The following is a 17,231-nucleotide window of genomic DNA, read 5'->3' on the forward strand; positions in this document are numbered from 1 at the left end:
ACAAGGCTGTTCATTTCATTGGCATCGTGGTCTGCATCCTGGGGATGGGCTGCATGGTCGGAGCCGACGTGCTTGTGGGAAGACATCAGGGAGCAGGTGAGTCTCCGTGTGTCCACCAGGTTACCTGCTTCTGTGGATGAAGCCAAGGTAAGACAACAAACATTCATGGTTGAATGGAAGAAAGGAACCTGGTCTTCCCCGTGTTTGTGTCTTACTCACGCCTGTCCCTCCACATCTAGGAAGGTGGCACATAGGAGGTGCTTAATATATGTTTCTGGAGTGAATGAAGGAAGAAAAATGCAGGTTGTATGTTATTTATATAGGAATTCAGAATCACCAAGATCATATTTAAAGCTAAGAGTCAACACCCATTTGTAAGATGTTTTGGAGGCCAGAGCTGCCTAGTCCAGACCAGCTAGTTAGAGATGATATCAGTGGGTCAGTCCACTCCTGGACCACAGGCACTTTCCACACCCCCACGCCCCAACACCCTCTCTCCCAAATTAGAAAAGAAGACTGAATTTTCAAACTACTGACTGAAGGCTGATATATAGGTCTGATGGTTATTTAAAGTTTGAAGACTAAGGTTAGGAATACTTGATACTTTTATGAGCGAGACCTAAGTTTAGTCTCATGTTTTTTGTCTGCTTTTTGTTCTGGAGGGAGGGTTTTTGGTAACAATCTTAGATAATTAATTTGTAGACCTACAAAGTAAAGCTTCAAGATTTCCTTATCAAATTGCTATGAATCTTCTGGGGATCCCTCATCCAGCATGGTTTCCAGAAATGGAGAGAAGCCATCTGTAGTCCGTGCCATTGGAGATTCTGCCTTGAAGCCTTGGAGTGGTATATAATGTAGGAAGCACACAAACAACACTTATCTTCCAATACTGTGTTTGGCACAGGTACAGCTGGTCACCCACAATAGGAAGCTTCCATGCCTTTGAGCTCACTTGAAAGAAGATGTCTTTCCCAACTTTGTCAGTAAGATTGGTGGCCCTAACACATGCATTCTCTCTTTGTCACCTTACTCCAGCATTAGGCCTCCTCTGAAGACCATCTCTGCATTTACTGATGCACGAGGGAGAGACAAGCAATAAGGGCAGCTCCTGAGACTATTATAGATCTTGGAGTCTGTCGGAAGGCTTAGTAAGGCCAAAGAGATACTTCTCCATGACATTTCTACTTTTCTCAGAAAACTTACGGATATAAAAGAGAAGGTTAGGAAGTGATAGCAGTTAGATAAAACTCAATTAAAATAGCTTCTTATTATAAAATGTATTTCTTGTTCTTCAAAATATCTTCTTTACACCATAATATATTTATTGCATTATTATGTAGTTCATTTATTAAGGATGTTAAATATCCATAACAACATTTTCTTGTTATTAAACATAATTTTTTATGTATTTCAAGGAAGAGAAAATATTTTCAGGGAGCTAGATAATTAAACACAATAAGTAAAAGTGACAGTTATATTGGTTCCAGGTACTTTCACATGCATGCATTATCTCACTTAATCCTCTCAATTATGCAAAGAAAGTATTTTATTCTCATTTTTGCAGATGAAGTAATTAAGGCTCAGAGAAAAAAAATAACAAAACTGTGCAAAGGCACACCAGTACTAAATGTTGTGGCCTAGATGTGAAATCCAGTATTCTTTCTGCTATACCACTTAATACTTATTTTTCCATAATTGAGACTCTTGTAAGAAATATACAAATGTTATCTTATGGCAAATTAGGGTGAACGACTGTCTCAGGTTTCCCTGAATGGGTTTCCCCAGATGCAGAACTTTTGGTGCTAAAACCAAGAGCATCCCAGGAAAACAAGGCAGTTGGTCATATTTAAAACTCCAAAATGTTCATTGAGATGTATTCATTTTCATAAATTACACTAATAGTCATTCTACTTTCCAGAATAGTATAATTCACCATTTAATTCTTGATCTAATGGTAAGTAGTGATTTTGAATAATCTTTTCTTTCTCTTTCCACTGACACACCTATTCGAATATCCCTCTAAATATGGTGTTCTTAGTGATTAAACAAAAATCTAATAAGTAAAACCAATTTTCGCAAAGCAGCTATGACTACGTTGATTAGAACCAAAAAAGTGATCCAAAATGAGAAACGGCCAACCTAAAGGGACAGGTGACTATTCAAAGGGAACGATTCAGTTTTTAATCACCATTAACTGAACACTTAATAAGTGCCAGATGATATACTATAAGCATTTTTATTTCATTTACATATTTTACTGTGTCCTCACGATTTTAAAATAGGGAAACTGAAATGCAAAAAGACTCTATAGCTTGCCCAACGTTCAACAGCTAATAAGGGACGGATATGTGATTAGAACTCACATCTACCTGAGTTGAAACCTGTTGCCACTCAAAATCTTTACCTTAGGATGAATTAAGACCTTTTCAGTCAGCTTGATTTTTTAAACATTTATTGAGACATTATAATGTGCCAGGATCCATGCTAGGGACCACAGAGAATATAAAGCTAAGTAAGTCACAGTCCATGTGCCTCCATCCTAGTGTTAAAAAAACAAGGGAGGACAGGAAGACACACAATTAACAAATAACAGACGTGGAGCAGAATGCAGTGGGTGCCATACCCGGATAAAATGGTGTGAAATTTTAGAGAAGGAAGAGATGGCACTAGATTAAATGGATTTATCATAATTTTAAATGTGTCTATTTACCCAAAACTTATAAAACATTATCACTCATCATGATTTCATACATATGGAAGATGGTATCATCTTCCCTGTGATGTTGCACGGAAACTGGCACCACCACATTAGATATCTACTGAATTACAGTGAATAAAACATGGAATAACATGTAATTTCCAGTTAACTAGATACAAATTATAGATAGAAAATACTAGTTTTGGTGCTTTCTTATACTTACATCAAACACTTCATTATATAGTATGGTTGGATAAAATCATGTCCTGCTTAATTTAATTATATTTAATCAACTAAATGTTTACTCATGCTTTATGTATATGTATACATATACATAAATGATTTAAATGATTTAAAAACATAAATACACTTATGAAATTTTGGTAAATAATATCTAATCTTTTTTGTCACTGATGACTAGAAAACATTTCTGAACCTGCAGTTACACAAAATTGTTTTATTATTAACAATAATTATCATTGCACTGGTGAAAACTCAAAGTATTCGGGAGTAGATTACATATAGTCAAAGGCCAATCAATGGAATAGGCCATAAATGTACAAATGTAGAGTTTGAAATAGATTGGTGAGATTGTTCATTGGAACAGTATGGCCTCTTTTTAGGATTTTTAAAAGGTAGACCGATGTTTCCCTAATTTCTATTAAGGTTATTCAGTATAATTTAGCTTTCCTGAATCCACGGATATATAATTAATTTCATTAACTAAGAATTCTATTAAGCAGCACTTCCATACTTCACTAGTACAACAATAATCGACATTTATAATAATGACCCCATGTCATCACAAGATTCTGAAATGGCTCCTGAATGAAAAGTGACTGAATTATGTTCATTATAATTTTATAATTTTAGTAATGGATACTTTATATTTTGTGGGTAATTCCTCAAATGAACTACTTAAAATTACACATTTTGTTTTCTAGTTGACATGAAAACAATCAGGTTGCTGAAGATGACACTTTCTGTCACAGCAACCTTACTTTCCCCAGAAGATGCACCCAGGGACTTCCCACGAAGTCTGGTTTTTCACCGGTGCCTGATAGTGTTCTCAGCTCAGCTGCTCCCCATGAACCGAGGGAGGGCTCTCAGCCCTTGAAGATCCAGATTCTGATCTCCATTCCCTCGAGGGTGATTCCAGCAAGCCCTCCTGCCTTTCAGGGTCTCTTCTCCTTTCTCTCTGATCCTTACCAGGAGTTGGGAAGTTGCCTTAGAAAAGGTGACACCATTTAGAGTGAATATATAATCTCCCAAAGTGACCACGGAGGTGTGAATGAAGAAGTCTTTCCCCAAGCCCAGCCCAGATTCTTTTATGTGAATCCACTTCTAGAAAATGCTCTGTGCTCCCAAATGAACAGTGAGAATTTGGTTCTATAATTTTAGATTGTTCCAGCTAATCTGGAATCCAAGGCTACTCAAGGTGAGTCTCTCCCTTAGAATGATGCCGGAGAGAGGACCCTTCCCATCCTGCACCTCTTCTGCTCCGGAGCTGCATGTCTGCCGGGCTCCCGTGCACTGACCTGAGCAGGACTGAGCTGGAGACTACTTGGGTAGAGTCCACCAGTGAGGCCACTCTGGCTGCTGATTTCCACTCCCCTTTCTGGCTTTACAGTTCCTTCACAGGAAAGAGTTTGCCCAATTATGGGAAATAGCCGGGTACAACATTTATCACAAATCGGGCATCAACCGAAAGCAGCAAAAATTGAGTTTAAAACAGATATTCTTTATGAAAAAAGGAAAATATTAATGTGATAGTGAATTACGTATATTTTTATTCTTATGTTTCTTACTTTAGGGGAGTTGGATATTTCAACCCTAATCCCTTTCATTTTCATTTTCTAATCAAAGGCACATTTTACCCATAGTCAAAATAGCCTCAACTACTTCTGTTATAGCTTCTCTCCCTATAGAGAGTAAAAATTCAGACTGCTTCTGCTTGCTCTACACCATGTACACTAAACTATTAGAAAATGCCTGCAGCAAATATATCATGGGTGTGTATTAACGTATGTTCATAGACACATACCTGGACGAAGACATGGGCTTTGTGGAGATGGTGTACTCTAGACAAAACTGGTCCCTTTCTTAGCTAAGTAAGACTTCTAGTTGAGTAGACATAGGCAACCTTTTTATATCGAAATATATCTGGAGCGCAGATAAACAAACTGTACTAAATCTCAGTTGGCAAGTTGCAGAACGTCTATAAAAATGTCAGAATATAATAGACGTAGGAAGCTGATTTTGCTGGTGCCGAATTCTTAGTAGGAAAATTTTAATGATACTCCCTCTGCTTTTTGGTTCCTAGGGGAAAATAAGCTGGTAGGGGACCTTCTGGTCTTAGGAGGGGCCACACTCTACGGCATCTCTAATGTCTGGGAAGAATACATCATCCGAACCCTGAGCCGAGTGGAATTTCTGGGAATGATCGGACTCTTCGGGGCATTTTTCAGTGGAATTCAATTGTGAGTAAAAATAAAAAGAAACTCAGACAGTAGAAACTCTGAGGGCTATTCTTACTTTTTTTTTTTTCTTCTGTGGTAGGGTTGGTCACTTTATTTTATAGTAATTAAGACAGGTAACCTCTCACCAGCCTTCCACATGAAATCTGAAAACTCTATATCTTTACTAGTAAATTTCCTACAAACTAAACAAATTTATTATAAGTTATTAGAAAAAACACTTAATAGACTTTAAAGATAATTTACAAGAAAACATTAGTAGTACATTGATTCTCCCAAATCAGCTGATGAGTGGGGGGAGTGGGGGTTACTCAGGAAAATAGAAAACCTAAATTTAAAGCGATTTGACGCACTTCTCAAAAATGACATTCTGTTTACTAGTACAGTTGCCACCAGGAAACTTATTAAATTTGCCCTTTTATAAATTTGTTCTTTTATTGCCCATGGATTTGCATGAGTGAATTATATTTCAAATTCATCTTTAGAAATTTAGTATTTCCATTTTCCTTAAACAGGTGAAGATATAACAGACATTCACTAAGCCTCAAAAAGTCAAAAACACTAATTTTTCAATAATTCTAACATTGCAGCATATAAGTCATCAGTAACTTGTGCCTCAGCAATTGTCGTGAGAATGCGTCAATCAAAACAGAATTTTCCATCAATAAAGACCACATGGTTTAGTTTCACATAAAAGATAAAGAATTATAGTATAACCTCCAGTCTAATTTCACCAAATCCGTTTTTACAAAGCAAGCAATTTTGATTTTACCAGATCACTTTCTACAAAGGAAATACTTTGTAATTGTATTGGTTCAGTGTCTGCAGTTATTTAAGGAAGATATTTGGGCATCACCTTAAACATGTTTTGCAAGTAGGCTGTTTCCAAGAAGCCTCCAAATTTTGGTATCCTCAGATAGAAATGAAAAACTCCATAGCAAACAAGTCACAGAGATGGGAATTTTCTCCGAGGATTTATTTTTGGTTCATTTTGAAAGCATGATGGCATTTTACAGCTCCTAAATTTGGTGCTTTAGGTTTGTAAGAGGAAAAGAAATTGCCGAGTTCAGCTCTTCATAACCAACATTTTGTAGATGGATGGCTCATTTTACGGATTATTATTCTTGAATCCAGAAAATATATTCAGAGATCTAGCGCTCATTTACTTCAGTTATTGTCCATTAGAGCTGACTGAGCCCTTCAGAGACACTGCTACCAAAATATTGGAAGTGGCATATGGGTGTGCTTGGCAAATGGGGTACATTGAGGGCTCACTGAAACCAAGTAACTCTGGTGGAGTGAGTGGTGCCAACTTCACCTCCTGGTCATCTTCTAGTGCTGTGGTTCTCAAAGCATCGCTCTCTGACCAGCAGCACTGTCATCACATCAGGACTCCTCAGATATGCACATTCATGCCCCCGCCCAGATCTACCAAATCAGAATCTCTAGGAATGGGGCCCAGGAAACTGTTTCAATATTCTCTCCAGATGACATTTTTGTACATTTAAGTTTGAGAACCACTGCTCTAGAGAATGCTTAATGAGAAAATTCATTAAACCTGCCAGCACAGATATTTTTCCAAACCTCACCATTTACTGTCAGGAAGCATCTAAGCAAGAATAAATAAAGGCTATAGGAAGACTGTTTGGGTGACAAGGTCAGTGGGAAGTACGAGCTCCACCATGCCCACTGGCACACTCTGGTTGCTGGGGCCACACCCGACAAGATCCTTCAGGAATAAACCTCGGGCTGCTTTATTAGACTTGCTTCTATGTGGCCCCAAGATATTTGTGAAATTCAGTTGCTTGCTTTATGATTTGTATAAATCTAGTAAGTGGGGGAAAAAAAAAAAAAGAAGAAATAGAATGCATTATAATCTTGCTCATCAGGTTCACTGTCTTTCAATTTGCAGAGCTATAATGGAGCACAAGGAGCTGTTAAAGGTGCCCTGGGATTGGCAAATAGGTAAGGGGTTTGCTCACCTAAGATGCTGTGCGAAGTGAACCTGAGAAAATGTTTGAAGAGTACTGTGGGTGGGGGTGTGGCACAAACAATGAAAGGATTTAGAATGAAGGGGACAAAAGAAAACGAAACCCTCTTATCATTTTAGGAATTCTTGCACACTGTACTTTTGCAGTGTCTGAACCGTTGAGTCATAATGCTTCCTAATTGAGCTTTTGCCCATTATCATCATCAAGATGCTGTTAGAGTAGACACAGAAGTATGTTATTAGGTTAAAGACCAACCAGAAAGAAAGAATGCCCTGAGGCAGCGATGGGACATAAATGACAGCAATTTGCTCTAGCCAAGAAACACAAAACTGATGTGATCATAAAAAAGTGGCACTTCGGTAAAGAGAAAAAACTGAACTTAACAAAAAGGCATTAAAGAAAAACAATAGAATGGATATTCTGAGCCCATAAAAACCTTTACAGAGGGAGCATTTTGCACACAGCTATGGTTAATTGATCTCCAAATGGACTTGGGGGAAAATACCAAACATGCTTTGAGCTAATTAGTCATCCAGGGCATCTCAGATTCCACTTGTTTCTAAAATCACTTTTTTCTAAAGAAAAAAAAAATATATATATATATATATATAAAAAATATTTTTTATATATATAAGCATTTTGTTCCCTCTGGTTTTCCTCAGGCTAGAAAGACAAAAACAACTGATCAAGGAAGTGCGAAAAAGTAGATGCCTGCCTAGTAATCAGACCCAGCAATTATTCTAAAAGTGGCAGTATACATATATGTATGTAGAGAGAGAGAGAAAAAAATAAAATATATATATATGTATACATATATGTATGTAGAGAGAGAGAGAGAGAGAGCACGCGCAAGGATTTAAGATTGTAGGTGATATCCTAATGATCACACAGAAAGTCCTAGAAGGGACTTACATTTAATACCCTCAGCCCAAAAGCTGTCCTATCAGTGTCTGTACCAAGACGCATGAGTTCCAGCAATGAGCACAGAGCTTGGTTTGTGAGGGTGCTTGGAAATTGTGTGCACAGTGAATGTAAATGGGGCAAAAATACAGATGGTTCCCCACTCCGAAGCTGGCTGCTTGAGCCATCTCCAGTTTATATGAGCTTTGATGCAGTCCACCGCTTTAGTCAAATTCTGCTTCCACAAGCAAGGACAATAATGATATAAACTTCTATGCATTACATTACCTACCCTCGGCCCCAAAGCATCCAAGACTACTTGCTGTTGACATCATTCCCTCTGAAGGTACAATGTGAGCTACAAAATTATGCATGCCTCTCCCTGGGGATTATCTCTAGGGACTTCAAGGGCTGACCAGCCCTTGTGTCTGTCACAGAGTCCTGCCATTTATTTCTCTCAAGTTTTGCTATAGAACGTTACAATTAAATGAAAATCAATAGGTAGAAAGACATGGAGATAGGAGAGGAGGGCAGCTGCGAAAGGAAACCAGCTGCAGGTTACAGATGCATTTGCCTTTGTGACTCTTAGAGACAGGAAACAGAATGTTACCTGGGCTCAGTAACACTTCACATGCAGTGAGTCTGTGAGTATAAATTAATTTTATATTAATAGCAATAATAAAAAATAATTTGTCCTCTAATTATGTGGATGTCATGTGCATGTCCACTGAGGTTCTGTTCTAATTCCATGTTAGTTAAATGTGCCATCAAAAGGTAGTTTTATTCTGAACTCTCAAATTGCCATTAAATTGTCAATCCCCTGCAGTCCAAGATGATGAAAGACAGTATAAAGGGACACATTATGGAGCCATTTATTTAATTCCTGTTTGGAAATGAGATCAAAATGGTTTAGAAAAGAAATCAAATATTCGTCTTTTTTTTCCTGAACTGTTGATATGGTTGGGTTTGAGATTTTTTTGCACCAGGACCAACTTTGTTCTCATTACCTCATCCTGACCTACTACAAGGTTCATTGTTTAGCTCAATTCTAGGCGCATAGAATTCCATGAATCAATGTTTACTATATGAATGAATGAATGAATGAATGAATGAGTGAATGGGTGAATGAGAAGAGGATGACAAGAGACTTTAGGCTTGACATTGCACTTACTTTCTGGGGAACTGGGAAATGACATCCCAGCACTGTGACTCGTGCACTAGAGAGGCAGGGAGACATCAGTAGGGTCAGCATCCCCCCTACTCCATGGGAAGTCACCCAGAGTGTCGAGCTCTGATCTCTGTGTCTTGGTGGAGAGCTTGCAGCATCTTAGTTAAGGGACCGGAATTTAGGCTATCTTCATCTCCCACCATCTGTCAATGCATTTCTCTCCCTTCCTTGTTTCCACATCAGTAATCTCCATACAGTATCTGGAACAGCTCATATGGTTGCCACTTTCTCAAAGTGAAAAGATATTTTTTTTCCTATGAAGTAAGTGAAATAATAAATGTGCTTTATATTTTTTGGACTTAGAAGGCATTTTTTTGAAAACAGATTTTGTTATTTTCCTATAATATTGGCCAATTGCAAGATACAGGGTAGTTAAAAGCCAGAAGATAACAGTTGTTGTTTATTTTTATTTCTTTGTTTTACTCTACTGAACAGAAAAACTGAGTCTGGTTATGTAATCATTAAATTCAAGTATGACCTAATAAAGCTAAATGGTCCTTCTGAGAAGCAGGTGTGTTCAAGCCACAGTTGGAAATCTAATAAATAACTTAAACGTTTCCTTTATCTCGTTTGCCGTGTCGTGTTAAAGGATGTGTGAACAAACATAAGCTGATGCGAAAGTCAAATGTCAGAGAAAAGAAAAAGAGTGTCGAGGGTCAGCTAGCACAGGTCCGTGGCACGCAGGGCGCGTCTTCACTTTTCATGTCGTGGGTGATGCTTCTTTTGGTTTTGGTTTTTCCTGGAGGCCAACACAGGACATTTGACCTTTCCTTGAAGGTGGAATAATGGGACCACAGAGCAGGAAGGACCTTAATGAAAATGAAATTAAGGATACACTCTTTTTTTTTTTTTTATTTTAACCAATGTTGAATCAGAGGCCTAGGGAGGTGACATGATTTGACAAAGCTCACTTCTCCCGTGCTGGGACTAATGGCCACTGTCTGAGCAAGGCCCGCCAGCCTGGTGCCCTTTATAGACTTAGCCTTATGTGTATGTTCTGAGGAACCATTTTACCTAGACCTTACTTTTAAGAATTAAAAATAATATTTTAAAAATCTAGGATTTTCAGAGGAAAGTGAAAGAACACCAGTGGGATCCCAAAGAAAGTAATGAAATAAAATATATACAGCATACAAAGACACATACTACATCCGTGTATATAGCATATATCACATAATTACATATATACAGATATATATCATATGTATTATATATGGTGTATGAGATGCTCATCAGAATCAAATAGGATACTCCTTCGAAGCCCTATTTCTCTTCATAATAATTAAACAATATAGAGTAGTGGTATGTGCTCAGAATTGAAAGCCAAATGGCCTGTGCGACCTTAGGGCAAGTTGCTCCCTCTGTATGCTGATCTTTTGCCTGTTTACTCTCAGATCCATCTATTTCTTACCCTAGTTCTTACTTTGCTCTTCTCTACATTGCAGAGGCTGACTCATGCAAAATACACTTCCCAGGCTCCCTTGTCAATTGGTTTTCACCCAGATTTGGCCAATGGAAGGCAGTAGAGGGAGACTGGAGGGTGGGAGGAAGAAAGAAAAGGGGGTGTTCCTCCCTGTTTCTCTTTGTTTTGGGTTGGATCTCTAGAAAGAGCTGAGTGTCCTCTATGATGCTACCTCAACTGGGTTCTCTCACTTCTGATCCCTGGTAACATGGCCCCCTCACTGGAACTCTCTCGAAACAGGGGCGTGAGTAACTTACTGCTATTGCTAGTTCTTTATTGTGTCACCATTCTCGTTTCCCCTATGAGCCATTCAGACACCTTTGTAACTTGTACCCCATATTAAATTTCCTCTGTTGAACCTGGTATGGACTGTTTCTTGACTGATACACTCTATAAACCTATTTCCTTACCTGTATTAAGAGGATTACAGTAGTAATGACATTATACTGTCATGGAGATTAATTAAAGTATATAAAGTTCATGTCACATAGCAAGCTCTCAATTGGTATTAGTCAACAGTATTTTTTCCAATCTCTTTTGCTTAAAACACTTTAGTGCATGAGGACAAAAGTGACTGAATTCTGTCATCAGTGAGAGAAAAAATTTCAATTAAGAAATGATTATACGCATGCTCTGTCTATAAACGTAGTTATTGCAGCCATTATGTAGTTGTCAGTCAAAAAGTAATTCAGTTCATTTGTTTGTATTGATTGATAGTTTGAAAACCCTACATGGACAGCAAGTTGGGCCTTCAGATGCATTGCTAATGTTCATTAACTAGATAATGCCCATCTCAGAACAGCAAATCAGTAAATTGCACTAATACTGCATCCCCGTTCTCAATTCAATCGTGTTTGTTTGGCTGACTATACTTTGCTCACGAAACAGGATATTCACACACAAAAACACTAGTTGACCTAGTAAAGTGATTGACTGTTATGATGGTGTATTTGTTCCACTACCATTCCCTTGCGTTTAATTTCTGAAGTTTTTAAAAATACATTTAGAATGTTAAAGTTTGAAGTATTCTGAGGTTGCCTGATATGTAGAGTGAGATTCTGCCATTTATGTATTTTTTCTACTCTCCTTCTCTCACCAATTGTGCTTGTAAAGTCGCATCTCTTCTCTGAGCCTGACAATTATATATCCGGCTACCTACTGGACAAATCCTTAGATGATGCATAAGCATTTAAAATTTAATACGTTCAAACTGGAGCCTTTTATTTTCTCTGAAAACCTGGTTCTCCTTCACTTCTCTTCATTGCAGTAAGTGGCGTCACAATTCACCCAGTTGCTAAATTAGCCAGAATCCATAAGAACCCATGGGTATCCTTGATTCCCTTGTTTCCCTCACTACCTACATCCAAAGTATCGCCAGGACCTGATGAGTCTTCACAGACCCGGCCATTTCCTTTCATCTCCACTGCCATTCTAAGAAAAGCCACCAGCACCTCTTGACTGGACTATGATACCACACTTCTCACTGATCTCCTCCCATGCTTTTCTCCTTCCAATCCCTTCTCCAAACAGTAGCCAGTCATCTTTTAAAATGTAAATCAAATACTAGCTAGCTGCTACAAACTCCTCAATGACTTCATATTACAACTGGATTAAGAAGATAACAATTTCTTTTCATGAACTACAAGGCCCTAAATAATTCATCCCCTGCCTGATTTTCCAAGCTCATCCCTTATCACTGCCCAATTCTACCTATCCACTCAGATATTCTGGCCTCTGGCAGCTCCTGGAATGCATCAGGCCCTGTCTCTTCTGCAGGTCTTTTCATTTGTAGATCTCCCTGCTTAAAATATTCTTCCCCTGGCCTTATAGTCCTCTATGCTCCTTCCGTAGAGAAGCCTTGGTAGTCATCTTTCCTAAAGCAAGCCTCCTGCTGTTCCTTCTAAGGAACCCTTTCTTCCTTCACAGTGTAATACCAAGTCTAAACTTATTTTTCCTGTTATCCATTGCATTGGTAACCCACAACAGAATGCCTGGGGCGTAGCATGTATTTAGTGAATAAATGGTTAAATAATTGAGTGAATGTAGAATATCAGAGGCCACATGTGAGAGCCCATGGTGTGCTTGTTAAAGTAATGGAAGGGTAGAATTCTGGAACTTTCTAACCCAGTCATGGATAATCTAAATCAGTGATGCCCTCCCAAAAAAAATTTTTTTTATTAAATTTTTTTTTTTTGAATGCAACTCTGTGTCCCAGACTTTGTTTTTCTATTTTTTTTTTTTTTTTTTTTTTTTAGTGTATTGATTTAAGGATATATCTTATCCCTACTCTCAGATTCCGTAAAGGAATAGTGAATTAATTTTTATATCTTTTCATGTATTAATCATAGGTTATTTAGTATTGCATTTTTAATAACTTGGTTAAAAGGAAAGTGAATTATAAAGCAGCCTGAAACCAAGTACAGGAAAATTGACAATTTTTAGGGAATTAAAATTTCTGATGAAGCATCAAAAGCCATCTGATACGGCTACGATGGAACATCCATGAGAGAGAGGTCTGGTACCTTACAGAACTAGGAAAGTGGTTATTCCAGTTTTCTCTTGGGGCATTTCCACCACACTAGAGGGGGCTGTTGTATTGAGTTTGCTTACTTAATGTTCAAAATAATTTTTATATATAGTCTTGATGTGGCTTCCCTTAAACTTAGGATCAGAAATGTATAGAAGAATGATTTATGCCCTTAAATACTTCTCACATGGGAAAACCGAACTACTCTTTGGAGGAGTCACTGGTTTTCATAGGCAAAGGGACTAGATGTCCAGTACCTACCAAACCCTCCAAAATTCAGATTCAAAGAAGCAATCTGCCTATGGCCCACACTGGACACATTATATCAAGGATTCCTTTGGAAAGGTTGGTTAGTTTTATTATATTGTAAAGCCCACAGATCCACTAAATTGTATTATTTATGCTTTTTCTATGCCTGTTCTTTCAAGGTAGAGAAATACCTTTTTTTTTTTTTTTCTTACATTTGTGTTGTATCAACATCTAGGGGGAAAAAAGCCAAACTCTAGATTTAGCCACAAACTTCGGCATGGGAACCAACAAAATTATGTGCTTATGGAATTATTATTAATAATTATGTGTCTAGTTATAATTAGAGAGAGATTTAGAGGATGAGAGACTGACCATATATTATTTTAAGGGCATTTTTTTCTCTTTTGCATACATTAATTCTTTGATGGTCTGCAAAGCATTTACCTATTTATTTATAAAACAGCAGAGCTTACGTGTGAGAGCCCATGGCATGCTAGGAAACGCAATAAGGGAGTAGGTTTCTTGTGTGTTGGGAGTTAGGCTGAGAAGGATTCACATATCTGGAAGAAATTAACAGATCATCTTGGGCTCAAGCAATGAGTGGTCTGCCCAAGGTCACACAGTGAGGATTCCAATTCAATACTCTGACTTAGTCCAGATCTCTTTGACAAGTAAGTTCTTCAGTTTTAAGGACTATGTAGTTATTTGTCATTGTGAGCCAAGCAGTTATATTCCTATTTTTCAAATAAAAACTGAGATGAGAAAAGTTAGCAGGCATGGATAATAGAAGGTAATTACTGCACAATTAAGAATAGAATTCAGAAGGCATGTTCTTAATGTGACATTGCCTCTCCTCTTCCCTCAGGCCTGCTCTACGTCGGCTTTAGTGCCTGCATGTTTGGTCTCTACAGCTTCATGCCAGTCGTCATAAAGAAAACCAGTGCCACTTCAGTCAACCTCTCCCTGCTCACTGCAGATCTGTACAGTCTCTTCTGTGGATTGTTTCTCTTCCATTACAAGGTAAGTTGAATCTGTGCTCCTTCGTGAAGACACTTGGTAAAGAATAACATACAGGTAAGAATGCCCTGCTGTGGAATGCCCCGACTTTGTGTAAGAAGGTAGAGAAACTGTATGCTAACCCTCATGATGTGGCATTCACATTTTGAACATAAGACAGAGGAAACATTTTGTTATAAGAGACCGGTGACTACAGAAGATTGATAGTGAAAGATAAGAAACCGCCACAGTGAGAAGGACTTTAAATATGGGGACAGTTTTTCTGACACCATTCAGCCCAGAAGCTACTCTTTGTTCAGCCTAAAGCTAGGAAGATTTGTATAATTCACAACTATAACCGCAAAATGGATTCAGCCAAAGGCACTGGCAAAGCATATTCTCACTGGAGAGAAAAACACAGTTCTTGAATTATTTTTTTGCAGATACTTTCAGATCTGAAAATATGAATGGAAGTGTTAATGCATTTGAAATATAGTTGACCCTTGAACAACATGAGTTTAAACTGCATGGGTCCACTTATATGTGAATTTTTTCCAATAAATAAATACAGTATTATAAATGTAGTTTTTCTTCCTTATGACTTTCAAATTACCTTTTCTTTTCTCTAGCTTACCCTATTGTAAGAACACAGTATATAATACATATAACCTACAAGATATGTGTTAATAGACTGTTTATGTTATCAGTAAGGTCAACAGTAGGCTGTTAGTAAGTTATATCTGGATTTTCAACTGCGTGGGGGTCAGCACTCCTAAACCCTATCTTGTTCAAGTATCAACTGTAGTTTCTTTACTAAAAGGTTGGGGTTTGAGTAAAAGAGTGCAAAGAGATCTTGTGAAGCATTTGCAGCTGATACATCGGCCCTGAAGAAAAGAAGTTAGTGCAAAGATGGCAGTCTTTATGAAGACTACCCACATCCCAGCCCAAGGAACGTGTGACTAATTGGTTCTGGCATATAGATGTCAGATACTATCTTTTAAATGCTAAACTCCCTGCAACTATTAACAATTGATTAGAACTGGTAGGTATGTGAGAGAGACACACTTGCCATTCCTTAATTAGTCCTGTAAGATAAAGGTCAATGGGAACTAAGAACAGTGCAAAAAAGGATAAGTATGGAATATCCAAACGGATAAGACCAAATGAGGACAGGCAAAGGAAGAGGCAGAAGAAAAGTAACACTATTCTGGCCACTTCTAGCCAAGTGCTTCACCAGTGGATTTATAGTTAAAATCACCAGCACATGGGTATGGCCAGCTGCTAGTGCATCTCAGTGATCAGGGCATCTTCAACCAGGTCACCCTGGGTTTGGAGGTTCCCAGAGAAATGCTGAGCTGGGAAGAGTATGTACTAGAGAGGACCAGAGGCAAAGTGGCTGAAGTGAATAATCAGAAATATTACTAAGAAAGCTAGAGTCATGCCTACTGATGATCAGAAAGAGACAGAAGGGCAGACAAGGATGGGAAAGAGGTCACAAACAAGGTTAGCAGCTGGGAGGACCAGAAGCAGATCTGGAAGAGGAGAGGTAGAGAAAGTGGCTATGGCAGCAGACAGTTCTGAGCCCCTATTTTATGTGGAGTCTTGTGCCCACTGTCATGGCAAAAATGACAGCTTAAAGGAATGGTTTAAGAACTGGATAATATTTATACATTGTTTGCAAATTTTTTTGTCTACATAATGCATTCTCCATTTCCTGAGTGCATCCTGGTCCTCTTAAGGGTAAAAAGTAAAGTCACAGCATGTTCTCCTCATGCTGTTCCCAGCCACAGTGCTGGGAGGTCCAGCTTCCCTTACAATCCCCTTCCATACACATTTAATTATGTTTTGGAGACATGGGACCACCTAGCTATGGTCTCATCAGTACACACAGTGGCCACCATTTTTCTTCTCCTCTCTGTAGCTAAACATTCACATCTAGTCCAATCTTTAAGCATGAGTTCTGTTCTCAGCAATTATTCCTATAATTGTCTTTATAAACCCTCGAACTAGAAGAATCCTTTTAATCTTCCTTAAGGAAATGAGACTAAAATCTGTTGCTCTGAGGACTGAGATCATTTCTTGGACAGTCTAGATCCAGTCCAGTTCTCGGTATTCCTTTACAGCAGTGTGTCCCGAAAATCTGTTGTCACCAAGGGCAATTCATGAAAATGCAAATTCATGGACCACATCCCTGAGCCACAAAATCAGTAACTGGGGACGTGTCCGAAGGAGTCTGAATTGTTAACAGGCTCTCCTGTGAGGCCAATCTTCTCTGAACTTGAGAACAAATACCTGAGGTGTACCTGAACAGTGCTCATTCCTATTTGACTCTGTCACTCCTCATATATCCATTGACTTTTGATTAAACCTGAGACTCTCCACATTTACAACCATCAAGAGCCGAGAAGGCCGATGAACCAGGTAAATCCTCATTCTCCATAATCCATCTTCTCCTGTCATTTGTATGTTACCACTGACTTAGGATAAGTAACTTTGCTGAATAGGAAACCACGTAGTAACCCTCATCATGCTATCAGAAGGGAAGCTGCGTTCTCTGAAAATTAAATTTCTGTATTCACCAGTTTGGAGGTGAAATAGATTTTTTTTTTTAAATTTCTTAAAGCAGTGTTTTTACTCTACACATACATTTTGTTATTACTTAAAAGATAAATTTCCTTAAGGCAACAATTGGTTCAACACAGT

At 38.3% G+C, this 17,231-nt stretch overlaps 1 protein-coding gene across 1 annotated transcript in view; it reads left to right on the forward strand.

Moving 5' to 3' along the window:
- The window catches only part of SLC35F1 (solute carrier family 35 member F1), a 170,176-nt gene that overhangs the window by 126,980 nt on the left and 25,965 nt on the right, over positions 1–17,231 (forward strand). Inside the window, exons 4-7 of the mRNA XM_015600057.1 lie at positions 1–96; positions 5,022–5,178; positions 7,088–7,140; positions 14,398–14,552. The exon at positions 1–96 is cut by the window's left edge and continues 82 nt beyond it. Of these exons, the coding sequence (XP_015455543.1) occupies positions 1–96; positions 5,022–5,178; positions 7,088–7,140; positions 14,398–14,552 (461 nt within the window). The remainder of the gene's footprint in view (positions 97–5,021; positions 5,179–7,087; positions 7,141–14,397; positions 14,553–17,231) is intronic.

This window comes from Pteropus alecto, unplaced genomic scaffold (assembly GCF_000325575.1).
Source record: "Pteropus alecto unplaced genomic scaffold, ASM32557v1 scaffold79, whole genome shotgun sequence".
NCBI classification, from domain to species: Eukaryota; Metazoa; Chordata; class Mammalia; order Chiroptera; family Pteropodidae; genus Pteropus; species Pteropus alecto.